The 25,496-nt window shown below is 42.1% G+C and overlaps 3 protein-coding genes across 6 annotated transcripts in view; all 3 read right to left on the bottom strand.

Moving 5' to 3' along the window:
* The window catches only part of LOC115156746 (cAMP-specific 3',5'-cyclic phosphodiesterase 4D), a 60,731-nt gene extending 58,556 nt beyond the window's left edge, over positions 1-2,175 (bottom strand). For all 4 annotated transcript variants that reach the window (XM_029704386.1, XM_029704387.1, XM_029704388.1 and 1 more), the window contains exon 1: positions 1,800-2,175. In XM_029704386.1, the coding sequence (XP_029560246.1) occupies positions 1,800-2,041 (242 nt within the window). In that variant the 5' untranslated portion in view covers positions 2,042-2,175. The remainder of the gene's footprint in view (positions 1-1,799) is intronic.
* Positions 2,176-15,804: 13,629 nt separating this feature from the next.
* mpv17l2 (MPV17 mitochondrial inner membrane protein like 2) lies at positions 15,805-19,904 on the bottom strand. Its single transcript, XM_029704385.1, has 5 exons — positions 17,990-19,904; positions 17,508-17,669; positions 17,268-17,344; positions 17,033-17,159; positions 15,805-16,929 (listed from the first exon to the last, which is right to left on the bottom strand). Exons 1-5 carry the CDS (start codon positions 18,177-18,179, stop codon positions 16,829-16,831), a joined length of 657 nt encoding a protein of 218 aa, XP_029560245.1. The 5' UTR covers positions 18,180-19,904; the 3' UTR covers positions 15,805-16,828.
* A 293-nt stretch (positions 19,905-20,197) lies between these two features.
* LOC115156744 (gamma-interferon-inducible lysosomal thiol reductase) lies at positions 20,198-24,398 on the bottom strand. The gene is made up of 7 exons (XM_029704384.1): positions 24,183-24,398; positions 23,586-23,774; positions 23,354-23,428; positions 22,944-23,033; positions 22,471-22,623; positions 22,267-22,335; positions 20,198-20,544 (listed from the first exon to the last, which is right to left on the bottom strand). The coding sequence occupies exons 1-7, from the start codon at positions 24,297-24,299 to the stop codon at positions 20,476-20,478; spliced, it is 762 nt and encodes a 253-aa protein (XP_029560244.1). The 5' UTR covers positions 24,300-24,398; the 3' UTR covers positions 20,198-20,475.
* Between the last annotated feature and the right edge of the window lie 1,098 nt (positions 24,399-25,496).

Here is a 25,496-nt window from a genome sequence, read left to right as displayed (position 1 = left end):
TCCTATCAATAGGCTTAGTCAGAGAAGGGCTTGAAAAGTGTCCCTATAAGGCAGCTGTCCTCATTAAGTACTACTAGAATGAGCACGGCTCTGTTTTTTCAGGGGACGTCACGCATCACGTTGCTTTCTAGTATCTGAGCAGAAAAGGTGACGAACCACCGCGGATGACAAAAAGCCACCTAGTCAAGAAACACATTTGTACTTGACAATGCAGAAGAACTTGAGAATACTGTACGAGTCAACTTCAAAGAGAGTCTTAAACTTAGGCCTAACCAGGTTATTGGAGGAGAGATTGACTTCATCACTATCACATTTTGTAAGAAGTGTTGACAGGCTGAATGCACCGAAGTGTCTGTTTAAACTACTAGCACACAGCTCAGACACCCACGCATACCCTACAAGACATGTCACCAGAGGTTTCTTCACAGTCCCCAAGTCCAGAACAGACTATGGGAGGTGCACAGTACTACATAGATCCATGGCTACATGGAACTCTGTTCCACATCAGGTAACTGATGCAAACAGTAGAATCAGATTTAAAAAAACTGATAAAAATACACCTTATGGAATGGTGGGGACTGTGAAGAGACACACACAGGTACAGACACACATAAGCACTCTACACACAGGTACACATGGATGTTGTATTGTAGATATGTGGTATTAGAGTAGTGGCCTGAATGTGTATGGTAAAGTGTTATGAAATGTAATGTCATATAATATTTGAAGTTGTATATAACTGCCTTAATAACTGCCAAATACTAATAAAAATGAAATATTGCAAGTTTGTCATCAGTAAGCCCATGTTCAAGGACTGTATATTGAGCTACAAATAAAACTCTGGTCACACAATTGTAACAAATCTTCAGTAAATGTATATAGTATGTTGTGGACTTAATGCAGATTTACATAATTGGCCTATATTTATTTCACCTCAGCAGAGCACCCAATGAATAAGCATTTGGCAGACCAACCAAAAACGGACTAAATTCACATGGGAGTTTTTTTTTTTACCTTTATTTAACTAGGCAAGTCAGTTAAGAACAAATTCTTATTTACAATGACGGCGGAACCCGACCGAACCCTAACCCGGACGACGCTGGGCCAATTGTGCGCCGCCCTTTTGGACTACCAATCACGGCCGGTTGTGACACAGCCTGGAATCAAACCAGGGTCTGTAGTGACGTCTCTAGCACTGAGATGCAGTGCCTTAGACTGATGCGCCACTCAGGAGTCCTACTTGAAGAATATCCTGAACACCTAATGTGATTTGTTTTGTTAGTCCACAAGAAAAACAAAGACACGTGTGCAGATTAAAGAGTGGATGAGATTATAAAAATTAAACATTTAAAATCCAGAGAACAAAGCTTTTATATTCCATAATATTGAGTGTAAATCTGTTATTACAACAACTCTAGTGTATGACGAGGACCTTGTAAAACCATTTCATAAAAGCTCCTAACTTTAAAGAATCCATAATATTTTTTTTCAAAACACAACAAAGAAACAAGGCTCCATCTAATTTAGACCACCTCAGGCCAGAATAAATTCTGCTCATCCACAACAAAGGCATCTATTCAAGCTCAGCACAAGCCAGTACTTTCAAAAGGAATTGTTAGCTGCAGTATAAAAAACCATCACTGCTGATTTAAACTTCAGATCACCTTTAGAAAGGGTCTCGAAGAGTTTTCTTCTACCACCTTTGAAGGTTTGCTCTCTAAACACAACGGGGTAGTCACACAACCCTGGGGGACCCCAAGCTCAGATAAAACAGGCATGGAACACAAGGAGGTCTCTACCTGGGAGTGTGGGCCAGAGTGAAGCGCCTCTGTAGACTAATGCTCCGGTTTATCAGCAGCTTCCTGAAGAGCAGCGGGGAGTTTCGGGGTGACCCACGCGGGGAGTCATGGGGGGACATCTTGGGGGATGTGCCTGGTGATCTGGGCTTGAGTTGGATGACCGGAAGCCTGCTGACCGGCACCCCTTCAGACTGTTCTTCGGACCGCTCCTCCTCAGAGCTCTCAGAGCACGCTTCACTCATGGCCTCAGTCGTTTTCACTCAGTTGTTTGATCCTGGTTCCCTCTGTCCCTTTGTCCTGGGAGTGGCAGGTAGCCTAGAGATTAAGCGTTGGGCCAGTAACCGAAAGGTCACTGGTTCAAATCCCTGAGCCGACTCAGTGAAAAATCTGTCAATGTGCCCTTGAGCAAGGAACTTAACACAAATTGCTCCTGTAAGTCGTTCTGGATAAGAATGTCTGCTAAATTACTAAAATGCAAAAAATGTAAATGTCCTGGCTTGGCTATGCTGTCCTGGTGAATCTGATCAACCTTGAAGCTTGGCTGTTCCAATCCTCCTCTCACAAAACTGACTGGTCAGCGCAGAGGCCAGTAAACCTGGATTTATCTCTCCATTAGTCAGGGATACAACTAAAACTGACTCTAGAAAGTACTCTGATAAGAGCACCTGAAAAAGCTAGACAGTGCTCTATCTGACCCTGTCCTTTATTTGAAAACCGCCCTGTCTCTCTCCAAAGATCATAGTCGTGGTTAATGGACTCAAACATTAGTGCAGTGCAATCCCTCCCCTGCCTGCCCATGCTTTTGTTTACATAACTGCTAGGCCTTCCCTCCCTCCATCCCTCCCGACTAAATATGGACGTCTGATTTACAGTGAACGAGAGGCATGACAGATCACCCCCTCCCCCTCCCCTTGCCAGAGCATAGCACTGGTCCTCTTCAAACTATGCTCTATAATAACTTCCTCTCTCAATTTCTCTGAGAATAAACATTAACCCTGCTCAACTTAACATTACTCTGGTCTAAGTCCCAGCGCTATTAAGATGTCCAAAAATCCGTTTTGCCTTTCACATGCTCACAAGTCTACCAGAAAAAGTCACATGAAGGGCCCGCGACTATAAAAAAGTCAGGGAAGATAAAAATTCTAAAGAGCATGGGCCCTGTCACGATGGCTCTCTCTATCTGTGACTAGGGTACTCGCTTCCCTGAGGGGCTTTGTTTATCAGGAGGAAAAGAGAAAACGTTTTCCTGCATCTTACGACTTGCAGCTGAGCACCGCGCTCCCCAGAATAACCTAGAAGTCAGGACATCTGATGCAGGAGGAACCTAGGACAGCCAGCCGGGTAGAGGCTAAGACAGTGTTGCCTTTTAAAAACAGGCTCTTTTGGTTCTCTCGCAACTGTCAACGTGTGTCCTTATTAAAGAACACCGATCCTTAACAATGGGACGGTGGTGAAAAGAGCTACTCGACCCCTTTAGGAGAGACTGACACACCACTTTCTAACAGCCACAAACAACCATCTCAGGGTAAATTATTAAATGTCTTAACCAACCTGCTGTTCTAAAGTTATTTCTTAAATAAGAGTAACATTTCAAATTAGCCTTCAACAGATCACCAAGGTTCGTTTTAAGAAAATATTGAATACAGCTCAATTGAAATGCTTTTGTTGCGTCAAAAGGACTTGCTTTTTTAGCTTGAAGTTGATTTTGGCTTGCAATTCAGACAATGCTAAAGTGGGCACAAATTAACCCAATTTTTTAGGAGGATAATCAATGCTAATATTAGCCAGTGAAAGCATCATTTTGGGTTGCAGTCACCCCTGGCCCCTGGACTACTTCCAAGAAAATATAATGAAAATGTTATATTTGGGCAAACTATCCCTTTAAACACAGCTGTTTTTCAGTGTTAACCAGACCAAAATGACCTGACCATATACAGGGATATTAGCAGGACATGCATGATGGCTCCCTCTCCTTGTTCGGGCGGCGTTCGGCGGTCGACGTCACCGGTCTTCTAGCCATCGACGATCCACCTTTCATTTTCCATTTGTTTTGTCTTTGTTTTCTACACACCTGGTTTCATTCCCCAATTACATGTTCATGTATTTAACCCTCTGTTTCCCCCATGTTTTTGTGCGTGATTGTTTCTATGTTCATTCGGTACATTATGGCTGGTTTTCGATGGGTGCTATTTTCACCCGTGCGTAATTGATTACCGTTTATTGTTGGTCAAGTGTATTGTTACCTTGTGCCTTTATTTTGAGTAAAGTAAGTTGCTCCCTCATTCTGCTCTCCTACGCCTGACTTCATGCACCAGCTACACCCACCTTCTGACAGAATCACTCACCACAACCATATGAAGTCAGCAGGAGCAGACACCCCTGTATTAGCGGTCGAGGAGCGCGTCCAGCAGCATGCGGCCATGCTACAACATCTCGGCACCGCCATGGATCGCGCCCTGCAGACTATGGATCGTTGGGAGAGAAGAGGAGTTCCTCTAGCACCTCCACCAGCACCACCAAGGGCACCACTACTCACCCCTCCTTCACCCGGGCCCAGTGGGATTCGGCTCGCTCTTCCGAGGGAGTATGATGGGACGGCTGCGGGATGTCAGGGGTTCCTACTCCAGCTGGAGCTCTACCTGGCAACCATCCACCCGGCTCCTTCGGTATGTGAGAGCGTGTCCGCCCTTGTCTCCTGTCTCTCAGGGAAAGCCCAGAAGTGGGCAAATGCCGTATGGGGGGAAAGAGAAGCGGTGTTGGACCAATTCGAGGATTACACCCGCCGCTTCCAGGCAGTTTTCATGTGAACGTCTCGTACACCTTAGGCAGGGGACGAGGAGCACACAGGAGTTCGCTTTGGACTTTCGGACCCTGGCCACCGGCGCGGGATGGAACGACAGGGCCCTGATCGATCACTACCGTTGTAGTTTGCGCGAGAACATCCGTCGAGAGTTGGCCTGCAGGGACACCACTCTCACCTTTGACCAGCTGGTGGACCTGTCAATCCGGTTGGATAACCTGCTGGCTACCCGCGGACGTCCAGATCGGGGTCTGTCGATTCCATCCCCCAGCACCACCGCTCCTACGCCCATGGAGCTGGGAGGTGCTACACTTAGGGCGACCGCAGAGGGCACCATCTGTGGCCGCAGAGGACACACTGCCGGTCGGTGCTGGGGAGGTTCCTCTGGGAGTCGAGGCAGCAGGCAGGGCACCCTCGTGTCACCCCAGATGAGTCGGCAAAAGGCTCACCCAGAGCCCTCTGTTGCACACATGTTTTTGTATATTAATTTTCCTGAGTTTTCCCCGCATTCCCAGCATAAGGCGCTCGTAGATTCAGGCGCAGCTGGGAACCTTATTGGCAGATCATTTGCCCATAGTTTAGGGATCCCTATTGTTCCAGTGGATATGCCCTTCCCAGTTCATGCTTTAGATAGTCAACCATTAGGGTCAGGGCTAATTAGGGAGACCACCGCTCCACTGGGCATGGTGATACAGGAGGGTCACAAGGAGAGAATCAGTCTCTTCCTTATTGATTCTCCTGCGTTTCCCATGGTGCTGGGCCTACCCTGGTTGGCCTGTCATGACCCCACTATTTCGTGGCAACAGAGGGCTCTCACGGGGTGGTCACGAAAGTGCTTGGGGAGGTGTTTAGGGGTTTCCGTTGGTGCGACTACGGTGGAAAGTCCAGACCAGGTCTCCACCGTGCGCATCCCCTCTGAATATGCCGATTTGGCTCTCGCCTTCTGTAAGAAGAGGGCGACTCAATTACCACCCCATCGACGAGGGGATTGTGCGATAAATCTCCTGGTAGACGCAGCACTTCCCAGGAGTCACGTGTATCCCCTGTTACAGGAGGAGACGGCGGCTATGGAAACATATGTCACCGAATCCCTGGGGCAGGGGTACATTCGGTCCTCCACTTCACCTGCCTCCTCGAGTTTCTTTTTTGTGAAGAAGAAGGATGGAGGTCTGCGCCCGTGTATTGACTATCAAGGTATCAACCAGATCACTGTTAGGTACAGTTACCCGCTACCTCTCATAGCCAGTGCGATTGAGTCAATGTACGGAGCGCGCTTCTTCACCAAATTGGATCTCAGGAGCGCTTACAACCTGGTGCGTATCAGGGAGGGAGACGAGTGGAAGACGGCTTTCAGTACCACATCAGAGCACTATGAGTACCTCGTCATGCCGTATGGGTTGATGAATGCTCCATCAGTCTTCCAGGCCCTTTCAGGGACCTGCACAGGCAGGGTGTAGTGGTGTATATTGTTGACATCCTGATATACTCCGCTACATGCACCGAGCATGTGTCCCTGGTGTGCAGGGTGCTTGGTCGACTGTTGGATCATGACCTGTACGTCAAGGCTGAGAAATGTCTGTTCTTCCAACAGGCCGTCTCCTTCCTAGGGTACCGCATTTCCACTTCAGGGGTAGAGATGGAGAGTGACCGCATTTCAGCCATGCGGAATTGGCCAACTCCCACCACGGTAAAGGAAGTGCAGTGGTTTCTAGGGTTTGCCAACTACTACCGGAGGTTTATCCGGGGCTTTGGTAAGGTAGCGGCTCCCATTACCTCACTGCTGAAGGGGGGACCGGTGCGTCGGCTGAGGCGGACAGGGCTTTTGGTCAGCTGAGGGCTCTGATTACCTCGGCTCCCGTGCTGGCTCATCTGGACCCCTCTTTGGTGTTCATAGTGGAGGTGGACGTGTCCGAGGCTGGGATAGGAGCCGTGCTCTCTCAGCGCTCGGGTACGCCACCAAAGCTCTGCCCCTGTGCCTTCTTTTCGAAGAAGCTCAGCCTGGCGGAGAGAAACTATGACGTGGGGGACTGGGAGCTGTTGGCTGTCGTCAAGGCCTTGAAGGCGTGGAGACATTGGCTTGAGGGGGCTAAACACCCTTTTCTCATCTGGACTGACCACCGCAATCTGGAGTACATCCGGGCGGCGAGGATACTGAACCCTCGCCAGCCAAGGTGGGCCATGTTTTTTACCCGCTTTGTTTTCACCCTATCCTACAGACCAGGTTCCCAGAAAGCGAAGGCAGACGCACTGTCCCGGATGTATGACACAGAGGAGCGGCCCATGGATCACACCCCGATACTTCCGGCCTCTTGCCTGGTGGCACCGGTAGTGTGTGAGCTGGACGCGGACATCGAGCGGGCATTACGTACAGAGCCCGCTCCCCTCCAATGTCCAGCTGGGCGTCTGTATGTTCCGTCTGCTGTCCGCGACCGTTTGATCTTTTGGGCCCACACATCACCCTCCTCTGGTCATCCGGGCATCGGTCGGACAGTGCGCTGTCTTAGTGAGAAGTATTGGTGGTCCACTTTGGCTAAGGACGTGAGGGTTTATGTTTCCTCCAGTTCACGTCAAGGGTCTGGAAGTCCTCCTCATGGAACATCTGGGGGTCTCGGTCAGCCTTACCTCGGGTTTTCACCCCGAGAGTAACGGGCAGGTGGAGAGAGTGAACCAGGATGTGGGTAGGTTTCTGCGGTCTTATTGCCAGGACCGGCCGGGGGAGTGGGCAGCGTTCGTACCCTGGGCAGAGATGGCCCAGAACTCGCTCCGCCACTCCTCCACTAGCCTCTCCCCCGTCCAGTGCGTACTGGGGTACCAGCCGGTTCTGGCGCCTTGGCATCAGAGCCAGATCGAGGCTCCTGCGGTGGACGACTGGTTTAGGCACACTGAGGAGACATGGGACGCCGTTCATGTGCATCTTCAGCGGGCCATGAGGTGCCAGAAAACCAGCGCAGATCACCACCGCAGTGAGGCCCCGGTGCAACCGGGTCTGGCTCTCGACCCGAAACCTGCCCCTCCGCCTGCCCTGCCGAAAGCTGGGCCCACGGTTTGTGGGGCCATTCAAAGTCCTGGGGAGACTGAACGAAGTTTGTTACAGGTTACAGCTTCCCCCCGATTACCGTATTAACCCCTCGTTCCATGTGTCTCTCCTCAGGTCGGTGGTGACTGGTCCACTCCAGGAGTCTGAGGTGCAGGAGGTTCCTCCGCAGGTACTACACGCCCAGTTCTAAAGGTTTGACATTAACAGGATTGATAAAGTTTTGTTTATATTCCATTGAACTACATACTAGTTTGAGAGTGTATCGTAGCTACCAACCCAGTCACTTCAATTCCCCTGGCACTGCATCAAAACTGCACTCGCAACTTAACATGCAAGCACATGGACGTCTCGCCAGACAATATGGCCACTGTGAGGCACTGTTGTCAATGCTGAGTGTTTTTAATGTTTTGTATACTCAGTATATATTATTATTATTTTTATTTAGGGGCTTTGGGGGCCCCCTAGTGGCCCGGGGCCCTAAGTGACCACGTATGTTGCTTATGCCTGGAGCTGGCCCTGTAATTTACATGTAATTTCTGTAGTTGCAGTTGCAGAGCTGTCATAGATCATTATTGGGCAAATGGCGTTCCATTTAATGAGGAAGACATGTCAAGAATGAAGTTGATATTTCTATAGCTTGTTCATACCAGATCTTCAACAGAGCCAAGCAATGTCCTTAATTATTCAGTAGGGCTCTTCCATTTGCATATTGCATGCAATAATATGCTATCGGGAGTCAGCAAGGACTTGTATTAGGACCATTTTACTATTTCAAAGTATCAAAATATTGTAATTTATTTTTAGGTTGAGGCTAGCATAGCACGAAAGATACAGAAAGCACTACTCCAACTGAGAGGATCTAAAAGTCTAAATATAGCCCCCCTTCATCTGCTACCTTTCCCACTCACTCTGCACCACACCACAGGGAGAAGAGGGTTGGAAAGCCCCAGCATTCCAAACAAACAACCAGACTAACAAAGACCTATGAGGAAAGAGGTATAAATTGGTTTGGAATTGGGCAAAAAAAAAACATTACACTTACTGGAGTGCCCTGAAAATGCAGCCGGTGATGGTTTCCAGGCTCCTAGTGAACTGCAGGTCGAGTGAGGAGGACTTGGAGACAGGCTGTGCTTGTTCTGTGCTCTTTCTGACGTCCTGGGTGGAGTGTCAGCGGGACAGAAGAGGGAGTTGCAGTCTCCCAGAGAAGAGACTTTTGACAGTACAGGTGAGGTCAGGCTTGAGTATGGGTTCCTTGAAGTCCTCCTCTGAATGTTCTTCATGCAGGTAAAGCATTTTCCCACTGGCCCTGGATGGGAGTGAAAAACACATTAGAACACTAGCAGTGGCCACCTAAGGCCTGAGATTGCGACTCTGTGGACAAAACTTATATCTGACAGTTTATTTTTTTTAAATTGGGTTATTTGGTGTTTGTCCACCCGTCAAGATCAATATGCCTACATCACAATGCCAACATTTAATATACGTTTCCTCAATGTAAAATATGACCATCTCAGAAACTCAAATGGAATTTCTTAATAAAACTGTTTTCCATTTTCAAACGGTGCCACAACATAACAATAACAAAAAATACAAAATGTTTGTATACCAAAATATCTTCAAACCAAATGTATTCCTTTACTCCGCTATTTGGAAATAAACCTAACAAATCTATAGAATCATCAAACACAAAGCAATAAATGTCTGTATGTTGTACTTAATTTGAAGACTGGGAGAACGATGACAACAGTAGATAAGAAACTCTAAATTGGTCTACAAAGACTTTGGTGTTTTCATGAGAATGTTGGAAATGTGATGAAATCTTCAAATCTTCAAAGCCATCTAAGCTCTGTTTCTTGGAAATGGGCTCTGTTCCTTTGCCTGGCTACCTGCCAACCTGCCAACCTGGTCTCAGAGCATGTAGTATTATTCTGTATGTAAATTCGCAGTCCCTCCATTGCGTATGATATGTTACGAATTACAATTCTTATGATACTGTATGTTACGAATTTGCAAAACCAAATATGTTACGAATTTGCAAAATGCATGATATGTTACGAATTCCAATTTGTTGTGGCTAACAATAGCTAGGTGACTATTTGGCTAATGCTAATGTTAGCTAGCTGGCTAGCGTTAGCTAGGCTAGGAGTTAGGGGTTAGGACCCCAAGGGGTGCATGTTTTCTTTTTTGCCCTAACACTACATAGCTGATTCAAATGATCAAAGCTTGATGATTAGTTGATTATTTTAATCAGCTGTGTAGTGCTAGGGCAAAAACAAAAATGTGCACCCCTTGGGGTCCCGAGGACTGTTTCGGAAACCCTGGGTTATGGTTAAGGTTAAGGTTAATGTTAGGAGTTAGGTTACATGGTTAAATGGTTAAGGTTAGAGTTAGGGTTAGGGTTAACTGAAAAGGGTTACAGTTAGGGTTAGGGTTAGGGGAAGGAGAAGGGTCAGCTTACATGCTAAGTAGTTGCAAAGTTGCTAATTAGCTAAAATGCTCAAGTTGTCCGACCAACCACCCTCCTTTCGTTTTTGTCTTAAGTAACCTACTGTCTTATGTAACCATACCAAACGGGACATATCATACTAATTTGAACGTACAGAATTTACATTTATTATGTTAAGTCTTGTCTGTGAGACCAGGCTGCAACCACCCAGACTCCTTGTTATGGCACGCCCACTAACAGCAGTTAGTGCCGCGTTCAAAACAACTGGGTACTCGGAACTCGGAAATCTCCAACTTCCGATTTCAGTGAGTTCAACTGGGAACTCTGAAAAAACGACCTCTGACTAAAAAAAGTTTTTTTGAACAGTAATCCAACTGGAGCTCCGACTTTTCAACCTGACAATCACTGATGTCATGATTTGATCTCAGGTTTTTTTCAGAGTTCCCAGTTGTCTTGAAAGCACCATTAGTGTGAGTCATCAGGCTGTTCCTGGGACTGTATCACCTTTAGCACAATTTTCCAGGTCACTGTTTTGAAACTAGGTCTGTCTTTCAGGCAATCTCTTAATAAAGCTTCAGAGGGTTGAAGCAAACAAAACCCCTTCAATCCCATGACTTCATTTTCCATCTATGACAGAATGTTACCTTGCCATAAACAATAACAACAATAGCAGGGGAGCTATCTATGCTAATACACTCACTATTGTCATATTTATAAGACCACTGAATACATTGCCATATAATTCCTGAAATACCTGAAATGTTGTATTTTTGTACAAGATAAATCGTATTAAAGTGAATATACACTGAGTGTACAAAACATTACAAAACACCTGCTATGACAGGTGTTTCTATGACATAGGCTGACCAGGTGAATCCAGGTGAAAGCTATGATCCCTTAATGATGTCACTTGTTATATCCACTTCAATCAGTGTAGATGAAGGGGAGGAGACAAGTTAAAGAAGGATTTTTAAGCCTTAAGACAATTGAGATATGGATTGTGTATGTGTGCTATTCAGAGAGTGAATGGGCAAGACAAAATATTTAAGTGCCTTTGAACACTGTATGGTAGAGTCAAGAACTGCAACACTGCTGAGTTTCATGCTCAACAGTTTCCTGTGGGTATGAAAAATAGTCCACCACCCAAAGGACATCCAGCAAACTTGACACAACTGTGGGAAGCATTGGAGTCAACATGGGCCAGCATCCCTGTGGAATGCTTTCGAGCTAGTAGAGTCCATGCCCCGACAAATTGAGGCTGTTCTGAGGGCAAAATCAGGTGCGCCTCAATATTAGGAAGGTGTTCCTACTGTTTTGTACACTCAGTGAACTGTACATTATTTCACTACAGGGTTTAACATTAACACATTTCCATCCTCAATTAAGTATTGATCTTAGTACAGTATGCACATTTTATTTGAACTCGTCTATAGCACTCAGTATGGCATAATTTCCTCCTACCCACCTCACAAAATGTTGTGGAAAAAATGACTGTGCCCACCATCAAATCTAAGTTCGGTTTTGGTTGAAAGTTGAAAAAACAACTTTTTCAGGTCATTGAAAATACATATTTCTCAGGTCGTTGAAAATATGTATATTTCATGTCGCTGAAAAGACGACTATACAAAGATGTCCGTCTACGTTCGGTTTTGGTTGAAGGTGAAAGTTGAAAATAGTATTTTTTTGGTCATTGTGTCAACAACTTGAAAACAACTTAATTTCAATGTACTTACACATGGACGCAGTATACAGAATTGGTCCATGAACAATTTTATTAGCAATCATACATCACTCCAGTGTCCTGACCAATATAAGTTGTTATTTTCTATGGTAGAGTGATCAGGGCGTGACAGGGGGTGTTTTTGTGTTTCTTCTATGTTCTCTATTTCTATGTTGGATTTCTAGTTTGTCTATATCTAGGTTGGGGTTTATTGGGTTGACCTTCAATTGGAGGCAGCTGTTCCTCGTTGCCTCTAATTGGAGGTCATATTTAGTAGTGGTGTTTTTTCCTGTTTCTGGGTAGTTGTTTCCTGTTTAGTGTATGTTCATCTGACGGAACTGTTGTCGGTTGTTTTTGTTGTAAGTGTCTTCATAATTAAAGTAAAGTATGAGCATTCCGCGCCTTGGTCCACTTTGTACGACCCACGTTACACAGTATTTCTTTACAACAAGTGCTAATTGTCTTTATTCCACAGTAATTGGACTAAAACCATGCAGTCTTGTAATAACCCACTGGGCAAAAACTGGTTGAGTGAACATTGTTTTCATGTAATTTCAACAAAATAAATCTATGTGATGAAGTTGAATCAAAATGGAACACTGATTGGATTTGCAAAACGTCATCAAAGTAAGGGAATTACGTATATATTTCACTCAACTTTTAACCTAAATCCTATAGCATGGTGAAATGTTTTGTTGAATTCACCGTTAGTTGACAACTCAGCCAACTATAAATCAAAACTCGACGTTTGAACTGTCGTCTGTGCCCAGCGGGAACTGACTCAGTCGATGTCATTTAAAGGTATAACAATCCAATGGGAATCTCTGTTTTGAACTGAAAAACCTTGAGTCTTTCTTCGCGCTTACCACAGGTCCTACACGATGAGCCAAGCTGTGAAACAGTCCCACAGAAATGATTTGATGTCATAGATCTTTTATAATACCATGATGTCATAGATCTTTTATAATACCCATAGACATTGGCCTGAAACTGGCCTCTTGCACTCCATTTCAACCGGTCTGTGTTCGTTCACTCTCCTTCACAAAAAGATGATTCATAGCTCGAAATATGCATGTCAACCTGTGATGGGGCCAATATTCGGATTTGAAGTGTACAAAGGGAAGAGTTCAGGGAGCATTACAGTTCAACTGCAGAGCAAGAGATGAGAATAGAGATGCTGGTTTGAAATAGATACTTGTCTATCTCCACAATTCTCAGCTAGACCTACTAGTTTGGCAGGCCTGGGAGGGTTAGAATTCATAAGTCACATGATATTATCCACTGATTATCCACTGAGCAGACGAACTGATGAGATGTTGATAAAATGTTGACCCCATCTGAATTAGACTTTGAAAGGCTTCCAATACTGTAATAAAAAGCAGTTTGTTCCGAAAAAGCAAAAATTACCCTCGCCAATGTTAAAAATCACCAGGTCTGCCTGCACACACTGTATATATACTTTCTTTTTGTCTATTGTGTTATTGACTGTAGGCTTGTTTATTCCATGTGTAACTCTGTGTTGTTGTTTGTGTCGCACTGCTTTGCTTTATCTTGGCCAGGTCGCAGATGTAAATGAGAACTTGTTCTCAACTAGCCTGCTTGGTTAAATAAAGGTGAAATAAAGAATATGCCTATGCCAGTAGGTAGCTCAGGTTACATGTAGTAGCATCATGTGCTACACTTTGAGGCCTTCTAAAAAGGCAGGAAAATAATGCATCTTGAGGATAGAACATTAGCCTCATGCAGGTAAAACATTTGCAATACACGGTGTGTACAGTAACTGTCCAGCGTTTCCAGTTTTCTATGAAATATAATGAATTGCAATATGAGTGAAATAGTTTTCCTTCCAAAAAATGGTAATTAGGGTGCAACTCCACCCTTAAGGAAAACATATTTTTTTCTGAGAACAAAAAAGCTACATTTGGTAAGATTTAGATATGTGCATACTGGCTATCCTTAGGCAGAAAAAAGAGGGCAGAATGAATAGTTTTTTGTTGTTCAATAAAAACGGAAACCGCTATTGGGACAAAACACCCCCCTCTATGGGGCAAAATTAAGATTAGCGATATATATTTTATTTTGACATTTTTGAGTAATTGACTTAAAAGCTAAAGTCTGGGTAACTTATTTTAATTAAATAAATCAAATAACGAAACAAAATCATATTGCACCATTTTTTAAATGTATTTTGTATTTCAATTATGACTGAGCACATCTCACTAGGTCCCTCTTCATTTTCACGCTTCCTGTTCAAACCATCCTAAAGTATCTCAAAATTGATTGTGTAACTCAATGAAGTTACTTGTAGATTATTTGGACATGATTTGGAAAATAATATAGGTACCATTGACTTGCATTGCATTGCCCTGGGGCATTTTGCCCAAAATTTACTCCAAAGAACATACTCAATCTACCTGAAAATTGTTTTGTTGGAGTGACTTAAAAAGTTGAGATGAGACAGATTACATTTTTAGTTGAGCAAGATAAGTGGCAGCCAGGGAAAGTGTTGAAAAAAAACGTGGTGACATAAAGTGGTTTCTGTGTGAATTACAGGCAGGAGTTGCGTTTAACCCAGGGGGCGTTTAACCCAAGCCACCCTAAATATGATAAAAAGCCATTTTTCTGTGTTGGAATGGTGTGGGTGTATATGGTCATAAAAAATAGTCATGCTGAGTAGACGGCTGATTGGCCAGCTCATCCTCAGAAGAATGACATCAGAATCCATGACGAAATAGCAAGCATTTTTTAAACTGTTAAGGTGTTTTTTCTCAAATGTATGCTTTGGCCATTTAGTCAAAACATTATTAGGGTATGAGGTAACAGAATATGAACTTTTAAAAGTGAGATTTTCACTGAACAGTTACTTTAACCCAATTGAACCCACAATTTAACACATTAAATTACTTATTGAAAGGTTTCTGTGCAAAGTGTGTGCTATAGAAATACAAAATGTTTGTGGAATCATTTTGACTCACCTGTTTGCCTAATTGCGTGTCTTCTCTTCATCATCCATAGTTCTTACAATATGAGAATGTTACCAACTAAATAAATTGGAGCAGAATTAGGCAGGCCTTGTACTGTAGTCTCTCCCCGAAGATAGTCTCAGAATGCCTGACTCTCCCACTGAATTAAGTGCTTGCAGATGACAGGAGAACTGGATAAGTGAAAATGCTATGGACAAATCCACATCAAATGTATGTCGTAGCAGTGTCATACCCTTAGGGGGTACATTGACATGTGCCCCCTCAGATTTGTCCTGTTTTTAAAAAAACTTGCTAAACTATTATTTCTTCACATTTTAAGTGTAGAAATGTGCACACGGTGGTAGGTGTAATAATATAGTTTATATATATATATATATATATATATATATATACAGTACCAGTCAAAAGTTTGGACACACCTACTCTTTCCAGGGTTTTTCTTTATTTTTACTATTTTCTACATTGTAGAATAATAATGAAGACATCAAAACTATGAAATAACACATATGGAATCATGTAGTAACCAAAAAAGTGTTAATCAACAAAATATATGTTACATTTGAGATTCTTCAAAGTAGCAACCCTTTGCCTTGATGACAGCTTTGCACATTCTTTAGCAGTGGGTTAAATCTGGGTCACACAGAGTGTTTCTTGGTAGTCTTAAACAAATCTATATTGAAACAAAAGTACACACATGGTTATGGCCTTAAACAAAAGACGCCACCTGTATCATGTCAGATATACAGGTCAAATGTATTTCATTTGGAGTTTGCATCCCAACATTACACTTAATATACCTGGCAGATGACTGAAATGGAACAAATCCGTTTAAATAGAAACACTAGTTTTTAAAATAATTATAAAAAAGATTAATAACATTCCACCTATAAGGCCACTAGAAGGCAATTTGTCCAATGACTGCAGAAAAGGGCTACACGTGTTCAATTGCTTTCATTAGCTTATTCTCTCACTGCCCAGAGTTTTAGACAAGGGTTTAGCCATCTTGGAATTGAGAACATTTCCAAGAACAAATCCAATAACTTTATTTTCAAGAATCAAATTTCGTGCTTAAAGAGAAACATAAGAAATAACGCAATAACATTTCAAACAACCTTTTTGAGGAATAGCAACTTTGCTTAACTTTCTTCATAAGTCTATAGTTAAGGAAAAAAATGGCAGTTAAGAAATTTCTTCTTAAGAAAGTTTTGTGAATCTGGGCCCTGGAGTTTATGTTGTTACAGTGCAATTATAAACATACATTTTGTTTGGAGATTAACATTATCTTTGATCAGTTGCAACTACAGTATTGGATTGATTCATTTGACATACTGTATTATAAGGCATTTATTAAACTTCAATACAAACCTAAGAAACCTACAGGCATATGATAAATTATATTCGATATTAATACATTCAAACCATACTAGTAAAGAATTCGGTTGAAATTAAAAGACATCATTTAAATAAAAGATTATCAAGATTTTAGAACTCTTTTAAGATGCTCGAAAAAGCTATTCCTATAAATAAATTATAGGATTGTTAAATAACACAAGGGGAATAATTCATGTCACCTACTAGACATATATTAGCCTATGCCTATTACACAAGAATGATATGTGTAACTTTCTGCACATCAGTCATTAATTTAACAGGTTTGACTGGGTAAACAACATAGATCACATTATAGTAGGAGAAGTAAACTGTGGCACACCTGAAACAAGTCTCACTCTCATTAATAGGTTGGTCGATTAGCAATTGAGATGATGACCGGGACACTGCCTTCCTATACTAATCAACTAGACACTAAATACAACAACAACCAGACCAACGCTTTAGGCTGTAGTGGAAATGCATTTACTATACAGTACATGTGGTATGCATTGTCTGGGCGCAACATTTTTTCACCATAGTTTAGTATAAAACTGTTGAAATAGGTAGTGCTTTTAAGGCACACATGATAAGGAATGTTGCTATGGTCATGGTCAGTGACACTGACATCGAATTCAAGTCCGGCGATGCTCCCAAATGATACCAATCCAATGTTAGAGCTTCTCTTTCAACTGTTTGGTTGCTGACCCTGACACTTCCAGTTCTGGCTCATTCAACTCAGTGACATCTCCAGTGCTTCCTTCAACATTGTCTCCTGGAACAGCAGAGACCATACTATTACTGTTAAAGAACATCTGAATCATTGGCGGTGTAATGTTGAATGGACAAAAACAAAATGGCGTCAGAGCAGCTCTTACGGTGTTTGAGGTAGGAGAGGTAGGTGTCCCACCCCAGGGTGATGACATTGACATAGAGGACACGGAACTTAGGAGGCAAGAAGTAGAAGTTGATCATTTGTGCCGCGGGCCAAACACACCAGTCCGCCTTGAATGAAAAGGAGCACAAACAAACCCTGAGAACTAGGAGCATCAACCGGGACAGCAATATTCAGTACAATAGGCTTGGGTTTCTTAATCAAAATGTTCCACTAACCTTGTAGAACTCCCAGAACTTTTCTTTGAATTCCTCTAACCCCTCAGATAGACTGTGGCCCTCCATCTTTCCCATACCTGGAGAAAGAAAGGGACAATAAAGAAGAAATAGATAAAGAAAAACACTTTTTGTATTTTTTTTGGCCCTGACAATTCCCGTTCTATGCAAACAGTCCAAGTACACATTGATTTCAGTATACTGAAATGCTAACTTCTTGAAAAAAACACATCAATATCTCACCAATGAAATACCATGCTCCCATGGTCGGTGATGCAATCAGCTGATCAGTGAGGACTTTCTTGGTGACAGCAGGTAAAGCGTTGCCGAGAAAGAACTTGTCCAGCCACTGGTACCAGTAGTGCATGAAGGGCCCCATTGAGCATCCCACTGCAAACATGCAACCTGCAGAGGGCAACAGTAACACAGCTAAATGAAACGTTCTTTGCGGTTAGTGAAACCCAGAACTACTGTATAGGATGTTGGAAAACATAATAATAAGCAAAAATCATATCAACATAAAGCATATCATTATACATATGGTTTAGAATATTATAGTTGAAGTTCATTGTGTATGCTTCGCATTTTTATTTCGGCTAGGCTACTTTATGACTATGATTGGCTCTCTTGCCCCTAGCACATGGTTCATTTCGCTTCAGAACTTATTTCATACAAGGTGGAAATTGGGCTCCTTATCGGCTGCTGTCCTTGGTAGTGGGCCTTACCTGTTCGCGTCCAGTCACGTGCTTTCTCGGGGACCCTCCGTGTCTCTCTGGTTTGCTGAATGATGTCGCCGGCGGCAAGCATACACCCACAGCTCACAGTATTGGTTACAATTAGAAACCTGCCTTTGAAAAGCGGCTTCCAATAACCAGCAATCTTGAAGAGAAATGCTCTGCTCGACTGAGGAATCATGATTATTTTCTAAACGACGTAAATCCAATTTAACTGGTCCACTACGGCACTATAAAAAGGTTCAATATCGTATATATATTTTTGCAGTATTATCGATGACTGCTGCTATCCATACTTATATAGGCTGCTATTTCAGTTTCTTTCATCAGGTCCTCTGACTAAGCCTACCTGCCCTTGCCAAGCGCAATTTGGTTATGTGTCTAATGCGTAACAGGGAGGAGTTTGAGGACATCATACTCGCCAATGCTGCGCAACAACAACAAAAATCAGTTGAAGCGCGAATTCGGATTTCTCAAAAGAATGTACGTTAATAACACATCAAATAATTTGTATGATGAAAAATACTTGACTAATTAAATTCATAAATAGACCAACATTGAACTGTTTTGACATAACTTTCTATGCCTAGCCTACTATTTTGTCTTTCATTAAACACACCAGATACAATGCATAGAAAATGAACAAAGGTCATATGTCTGCTTTGATTAGAAAGACATTGAGTAAGCAGAAATCCAGACTTCAGTTTTGTCACTGATCCACTAGGGATCATAATCCATATTGTTTAAAGGTGGTTTGTTTTAAACAACCAAATGGCTCAATAAAAATGGCGCATCCATCCAAAACTAGGTAGGGCCTATGCAACACACGCATCTCCAGCTTTAGATCAGTGTGTAAGGCCTGTGATTATGCTATTCATTCTTGAACAGGTACAATCTGATGTTTGACTTGTCAATAACTCAGCCATCTTTTGACCAATCCCTTAGCTTTTCTAAAACAAAGTTAAGCCATTAAAATGGGCCTACATTCCAAATTGGTGTCATTTGGTCCTATGGTTCATGAGAAGTACTTTTTTTGCATATTAGCATATGTCCTAATATGCATCTACTGGTAAAGTGTGGCCATCTTTGAATGCATCAATATTATTTTCTCAAACTCTTTAGACTATTGTGATTAGTCCAAATAACACATTTGGAGTGAATCTGACTTTTAGTGCATGAGAACAAGATTTTTGTTTATGGATTATTTTAAGCATTAGCGTTACATAGTCAAAATGTGAATTGTTAATACTGTAGTTTCCTTTTGTCTTAAAGATATCAGTGCTAAACTTAAAATGGTTCATCATGGCAATGTCTGATGACCCTACAGAGTTTCAAGATGATAGGACATTGTGAAGTGTATTATCGAAATATTTAAATGGACATGTAAAATCTGATTTTTCAATAACTCAGTCATCCCTAAACTAATCCCTTAGCTTTTCTCAAACCAAGAGATGCACAAACCAAGAGATGCACCATGGGCCTAACAAACATATGGTGAAGATTTTCAAAAGGTTTTCCAAAATGTCCATGATGGAGGAAAATCTATCCTGACGGACCTTATGGGTCCTGGAGGCAAATTTGTTCAGCGTTAGGAAAGACGTCAAAAGACTGGCACTGATTGGCCTATAAGTGGCACTGTTATAAGTAGTCTCACTTAAACCCTCATATCCACTGCCCCGTTTGACCTAGAGACTTTGTATGTAGGTGTCTTTCCTAACGGCCAAATCATTTTGCTGTGAACCCCTACTAACAATCGAAGAATAATCAAAAAGCCTGAAATCTTGTAGCCATCATGCTTTCAATCTTATCTTGCATTTTTCTTTCTTACCGGTATACATTTTTTGAAATTGTGCTCCAATATTATAACCAAATTATCTTGAAGGACATGACCCGTTATCTCGTAATCACCATTATATAGAAGAACATGGCTCTTTAACACTACTAAATGCAGCACAGGCAGTCCTATTAAACCACCAGGGAAGAGGCTTGTTATCACTGGTTTGACTGCTGTCTCCCCTAGGCAAGACTGAGGCCATGCAGAACCACATCAAAGCCTTTCTACTCTAAGAGCCCTCACTCAAAGAGGTATTCGTCTCCATTACACCACAGCGCTTGTCAAAAATGAAAGATCTGCTCTCGTAGGCTAAACACCTATCACATTCAACATGAAATGCAGATTAAGTGAAGACAGAGTCCTTTTAAAATAGTTAGCTTTAATTTCATCCCTTCATAAAAATAGATGACTAAGAGGGAGTTTATATTTCACATAGCTCATTCCACAGAAGGCTCGTTCACTGAGCAATGTGATACACTACACAGCGTCCCTTTTCTTGAATATCTGCGGAACTACGTGATACCGACAGTCAAACCCGTTTAAAACATTATTGATAGTGTCAAAAAGTTCAGATTTACCATCCCTATTTGGTAATTGAAGTTGAACACAAAGGCATACGGCGGTATGGTAAGACGTAGATCATTTACTCGTCATGGCAGTAACTTCTGTGTCGTTTCATCTGAGCTGCACCGCATGCTTCAGGCTTGGGCCCCTAAAGGATAGTATGACAGAGTATACTTTAGAAATCAAAGGATGGCACGCTTATCTTTCTTTTTCCTCACAGCACACTCTAGTGGAGAAAGGCGTCAACAAATTCCAACTTCAGAGGGTGACTGAATTACCTATTTTTAGTACAGTATCTGCAAAGGCCAGTCTACACTCATTCTAATCATTTGATCTTAGTCAGTGGTTTCTATAGACAGGAAAACTACGTACAGTGCATTCGGAAAGTATTCAGACCTCTTGACTTTTCCCACATTTTGTTACGCTACAGCCTTATTCTAAAATGGATTCAATTGTTTTTTTTTCACCCTCATCAATCTACACACAACACCCCATAATGACAAATTAAAAACTTTTTTAGCAATTTTTGCAAATGTATAAAATATAAAAACCGGAAATATTACATTTACATACAGTACCAGTCAAGAATTTGGACAGATCTACTCATTCCATGGATTTTCTTTATTGTTACCATTTTCTAAATTGTAGAATAATAGTGAAGACATCACAACTACGAAATAACAAATATGGAATCATGTAGTAACCAAAAAAGTTAAACAAATCTAAATATGAGATGCCTTGATGGCAACTTTGCACGCTCTTGGCATTCTCTCAACCAGCTTCACCTGGAATGCTTTTCCAACAGTCTTTCTCTCGATCCTGTCTAGTCTCCCAGTCCCTGCCGCTGGAAAACAACCCCACAGCATGACGCTGCCACCACCATGCTTCATCATAGGGATGATGCCAGGTTTCTTCCAGACGTGACACTTCGCATTCAGGCCAAATGTTCCAGCTTGGTTTTATTAGAACTGGTCTGAGAGTTCTTTAAGTGCCTTTTGGCAAACTCCAAGTGGGATATCATGTCCCTTTTACTGAGGAGTGGCTTCTTTCTGGCCACTCGACCATAAAGGCCTGATTGGTGGAGTGCTGCTGAGATGGTTGTCCTTCCGGAAGGTTTTCCCATCTCCACAGAGGAACTCTGGTGCTCTGTCAGAGTGACCATCGGGTTCTTGGTCACCTCCTTGACCAAGACCCTTCTCCACCGATTGCTCAGTTTGGCCGGGCAGTCAGCTCTAGGAAGAGTCTTGGTCGTTCCAAACTTCTTCAATTTAAGAATGATGGAGGCCACTGTGTTCTTGGGGACCTTCAAAGCTGCAGAAATGTTTTGGTACCTTCCCCCAGATCTGTGCCTCAACACAATCCTGTCTCGGAGCGCTACAGACAATTCCTTTTGCTCTAACATGCACTGTCAACTGTGGGACCTTATATAGACAGGTGTGTGCGCCTTTCCAAATCTTGTCCAATCAATTGAATTTACCACAGGTGGACTCAAATCAAGTTGTAGAAACATCTCAAGGATGATCAATGGAAACAGGATGCACCTGAACTCAATTTCAAGTCTCATGGCAAAGGGTCTGAATACTTATGTAAATAAGGTATTACTGGTTTTACTTTTTAATAAATTAGCAAACATTTCTAAAAACCTGTTTTCGCTTTGTCGTTATGGGATATTGTGTGTAGATTGATGATGATTTTATTTTATCCATTTTAGAATAAGGCTGTAATGTAAAAAAAAAAAAAAAAATGGAAAAGGGAAGGGGTCTGAATACTTTCCAAATACACTGTATAGAAACAAGGAAGGAAGAATGGACAAGATGGATAGGACATAACACTTAAAACTGGAATGGTAATTTTGCTCGCCAAAACTTACCTTCCACATGCTACAGATCAGAGTGAAGAGTGAAGACATTGCTTTGTTCTGAAGGTCATCGGTGTGCTCCTGAAAGAAGATTCCGGATATAACAAATTGAGGCAATGAACTTTGTCGAATGTGACAGTATTTACTAGAAGCCGTTAGCAATGCAGTAAACTTGCTGACGCATACAACAAAAATATTTTGCCTCAGTGAACTAACCCCATTTATGACAATCCAAGGCACATAGTTGTGGGCGGGCTTCAAGGCACCAGTCTTCACTGCGTTCTGATGCATCAGCTGATTCCCCTGGTCTCCCTTCACACAGGTCATGATGCTGTCCCACTTGGTGTTTGGGTCATAGAGCGCCACACACTGTCAAGGGGACAGGTGGTCGGAACATTATTACTGTCAATATTTCCAAGTATCCTCATATTTACAATGCCATCTGGTCATATCTTATCTTGCCCTCCAGCCATACCCTTACACTACCACATGTGAGCAGAACACATCAATCACCAAGCACAAAAAGTGATTCGGTATTATACATTTTTGGACTTCATTTCAGCCTCTTTGTTCGTATCTCTCAGGAGCATTTAAATAAAAATAGGGGGTTGCTGTATATTGTTTGAGGCGTGGTCTTTTCATGGTCTTGGTGTTGAGAGAAAGAAGGTAAGAGTTAATATGTCGCTCACCTTCTCTCCCGCTTTAACTACATCAGTGGAGGCCTCCATGCAGTAGACGATCTGGAATGCATGGCTTCCTGTAGCATTCAATATGCAGGTCTGGAGAGAGAAGGGAAGATTACAAAAAAAAGGTGTAAAACAATGTCGCTTTTTTTGTCTGGAACGCTTCATGTTACAGCCCGGTTTAAGCTGGTACTTACCTGCTATTAAACTAGGAAGCTATGTGGTGACAATGGATACTTTCTGGTACTTACATCAAATAATTCAGCTTACAAAGCGAAGCTTGTGTCAATGAATCTCAGAGAAACCAAAGTGTTATTACTATGCAATTATTAGACAAGTATAGTTTTAATAAGTCATTTACAAGTAACTACCTGGTAAACAGTGGGCTGTAAAATAAAGCGGTACCAAAATCTCACCTCGATCATGTTGCCGAGACACTCCTCCTCACCGTGCTGGCAGGTAAACTGATACTGCTTCCCATCAAAAGATTCCTGTAGTGAGACAAACGAAAATGACTTCAACTAAACACAGAATTCCTCAACTCCAATCACCGCTAACTACGTTGTCTAAGCAATATCCAATATCCAAGAAAGTATCATAACACACGAGACGAGCGTCATCATTTCTAGCTGACTGTATAAGACCTACGTGTGCATTTCCGTAGGGCACCAGTGTGACACTCATGATGTCCTGCAACATGGTCCATGTGGGAAAGAGCTGTGAGGTAAGGAATAACCGGCATCCTGGGCACAGACTCTCAAAATACAGCTCCACCTGCACGGGCTGCACCTGTGTGTTGGGCTTGGTGGCGTTGGCTTCCAGGCACTGCTTCAGAACCTGCCACAAGAAAAGTACAAATACTTTTTACAGTAAAACAATACACACACAGAATTAGTTTGGTTGAATGTTTAGTAGGTCTAAATTGGGTCTAGATATGATATGTCAATCAGGACCTATGGAAGAGAAAAAGGTTGATGGGTGTTGACGTTATATTTTAATATTATGTTTCATGTACAAACAGATTCACCACACGTTTCTCCTTCTCTCAGTCGTTCTCTATTACAGCAGCAATCAGGAAAAAGCTAAGGGATGTGGCTGGAGAAATTAAGCCACACTCAAATTCATAGACATCGCTATGGATGCAAGGACTGACGATCCATGTCATCAAAACTATAGTTTTCATGCAGTGTCACCAAAACATTGTATCGATTTAATCCCGAGAAGAAACTCGTGAATTTATCTTACCCCACATTCGATGGCTGAGTCCACAGAGGTACACCACTGCGATGGAGAATACGAGCACGGCGTACAATCTACATTTGACCAGATGGTCAAAAGTGTGAACAGAATAATACCCTTCATCTTTCCTTCAGCACAAGATGACAAACTCTTGCCGTCACCCACCTAAAATAGCAAATATCTCAAGTGATTCAAATTGCATCGCTTGCCCTCTTCCTTGTTAAGGATATTTTCGATTATGTGATTGGTTCTAAGTCATGTGACCCCTAACAACGTCACTATGCACCGGCAAAGTAGTGCAATAAAAAAACAACGTTGGCGGCGTAACATTGTAGCCCGGAAAAAACAGACCCTATCCGGACCATTTGAAAAAGGTAGACGACAACAGATATCTAGAGAGACCAGTAACATTGTACCACATCACGAGTTGGAATTGTCTTGAAAATGCTTACGTTGTCACGAGTTGTTATTCAACTGGAGATATTTTTGGAGCTTTGTTTCATCCAACTCTTATTACTGGTTTATAGAGATTCATTACCGTATTGTAAAACGAGCGTAACTTAACTGTTTATAATGTATTATAATAATATCATAGTTATAAATATTTAGTCAGGATACCATACTTTTTATAGCCTACTACTTATACCTAACATTCTGAGCCAGTTGAAAAGTTGATACATTGACAAAACATTTTATAAGCCTTATAATACATATAATACATTAAAGGCTCATACATGTACATGATTATTACAAGTTAAGCATTATACCTGCAAGCTTTACCCAGATACATATACAGTTTACATACAAGTCAGAAGTTTACATACACCTTAGCCAAATACATTTAAACTCAGTTTTTCCACAATTTCTGACATTTAATCCTAGTAAAAATTCCCTGTCTTAGGATCACCACTTTATTTTAAGAATGTGAAATGTCAGAATAATAGTAGAGAAAATAATTTATTTCAACTTTTATTTCTTTCATCACATTCCCAGTGGGTCAGAAGTTTACATACACTCAATTAGTATTTGGTAACATTGCCTTTAAATTGTTTAACTTGGGTCAAACGTTTTGGGTAGCCTTCCACATGCTTCCCACAATAAGTTGGGTGAATTTTGGCCCATTCCTCCTGACAGAGCTGGTGTAACTGAGTCAGGTTTGTAGGCCTCCTTGCTTGCTCATGCTTTTTCAGTTCTGCCCACAAATGTTCTATAGGATTGAGGGCAGGGCTTTGTGATGGCCACTCCAATACCTTGACTTTGTTGTCCTTAAGCCATTTTGCCACAACTTTGGAAGTATGCTTGGGGTCATTGTCCATTTGG

This window comes from Salmo trutta, chromosome 21 (genome assembly GCF_901001165.1).
Source record: "Salmo trutta chromosome 21, fSalTru1.1, whole genome shotgun sequence".
Lineage (NCBI taxonomy): Eukaryota > Metazoa > Chordata > Actinopteri > Salmoniformes > Salmonidae > Salmo > Salmo trutta.
This window is presented reverse-complemented; position numbering and strand designations above follow the sequence as displayed.

Coding starts and splice junctions, on each gene's coding strand:
- LOC115156744 (XM_029704384.1), bottom strand. CDS start 24,299: ATGAAGGGTATTATTCTGTTCACACTTTTGACCATCTGGTCAAATGTA. Junction 23,775..24,182: donor ACTCAGCCATCGAATGTGGG/GTAAGATAAATT, acceptor TTCTTGTGGCAG/GTTCTGAAGCAGTGCCTGGA. Junction 22,624..22,943: donor TAGTTAAAGCGGGAGAGAAG/GTGAGCGACATA, acceptor TCCCCTTGACAG/TGTGTGGCGCTCTATGACCC.
- mpv17l2 (XM_029704385.1), bottom strand. CDS start 18,179: ATGATTCCTCAGTCGAGCAGAGCATTTCTCTTCAAGATTGCTGGTTAT. Junction 17,345..17,507: donor GGGAGCATGGTATTTCATTG/GTGAGATATTGA, acceptor TTCTTTCTCCAG/GTATGGGAAAGATGGAGGGC. Junction 17,160..17,267: donor AGTTCTGGGAGTTCTACAAG/GTTAGTGGAACA, acceptor TTTTCATTCAAG/GCGGACTGGTGTGTTTGGCC.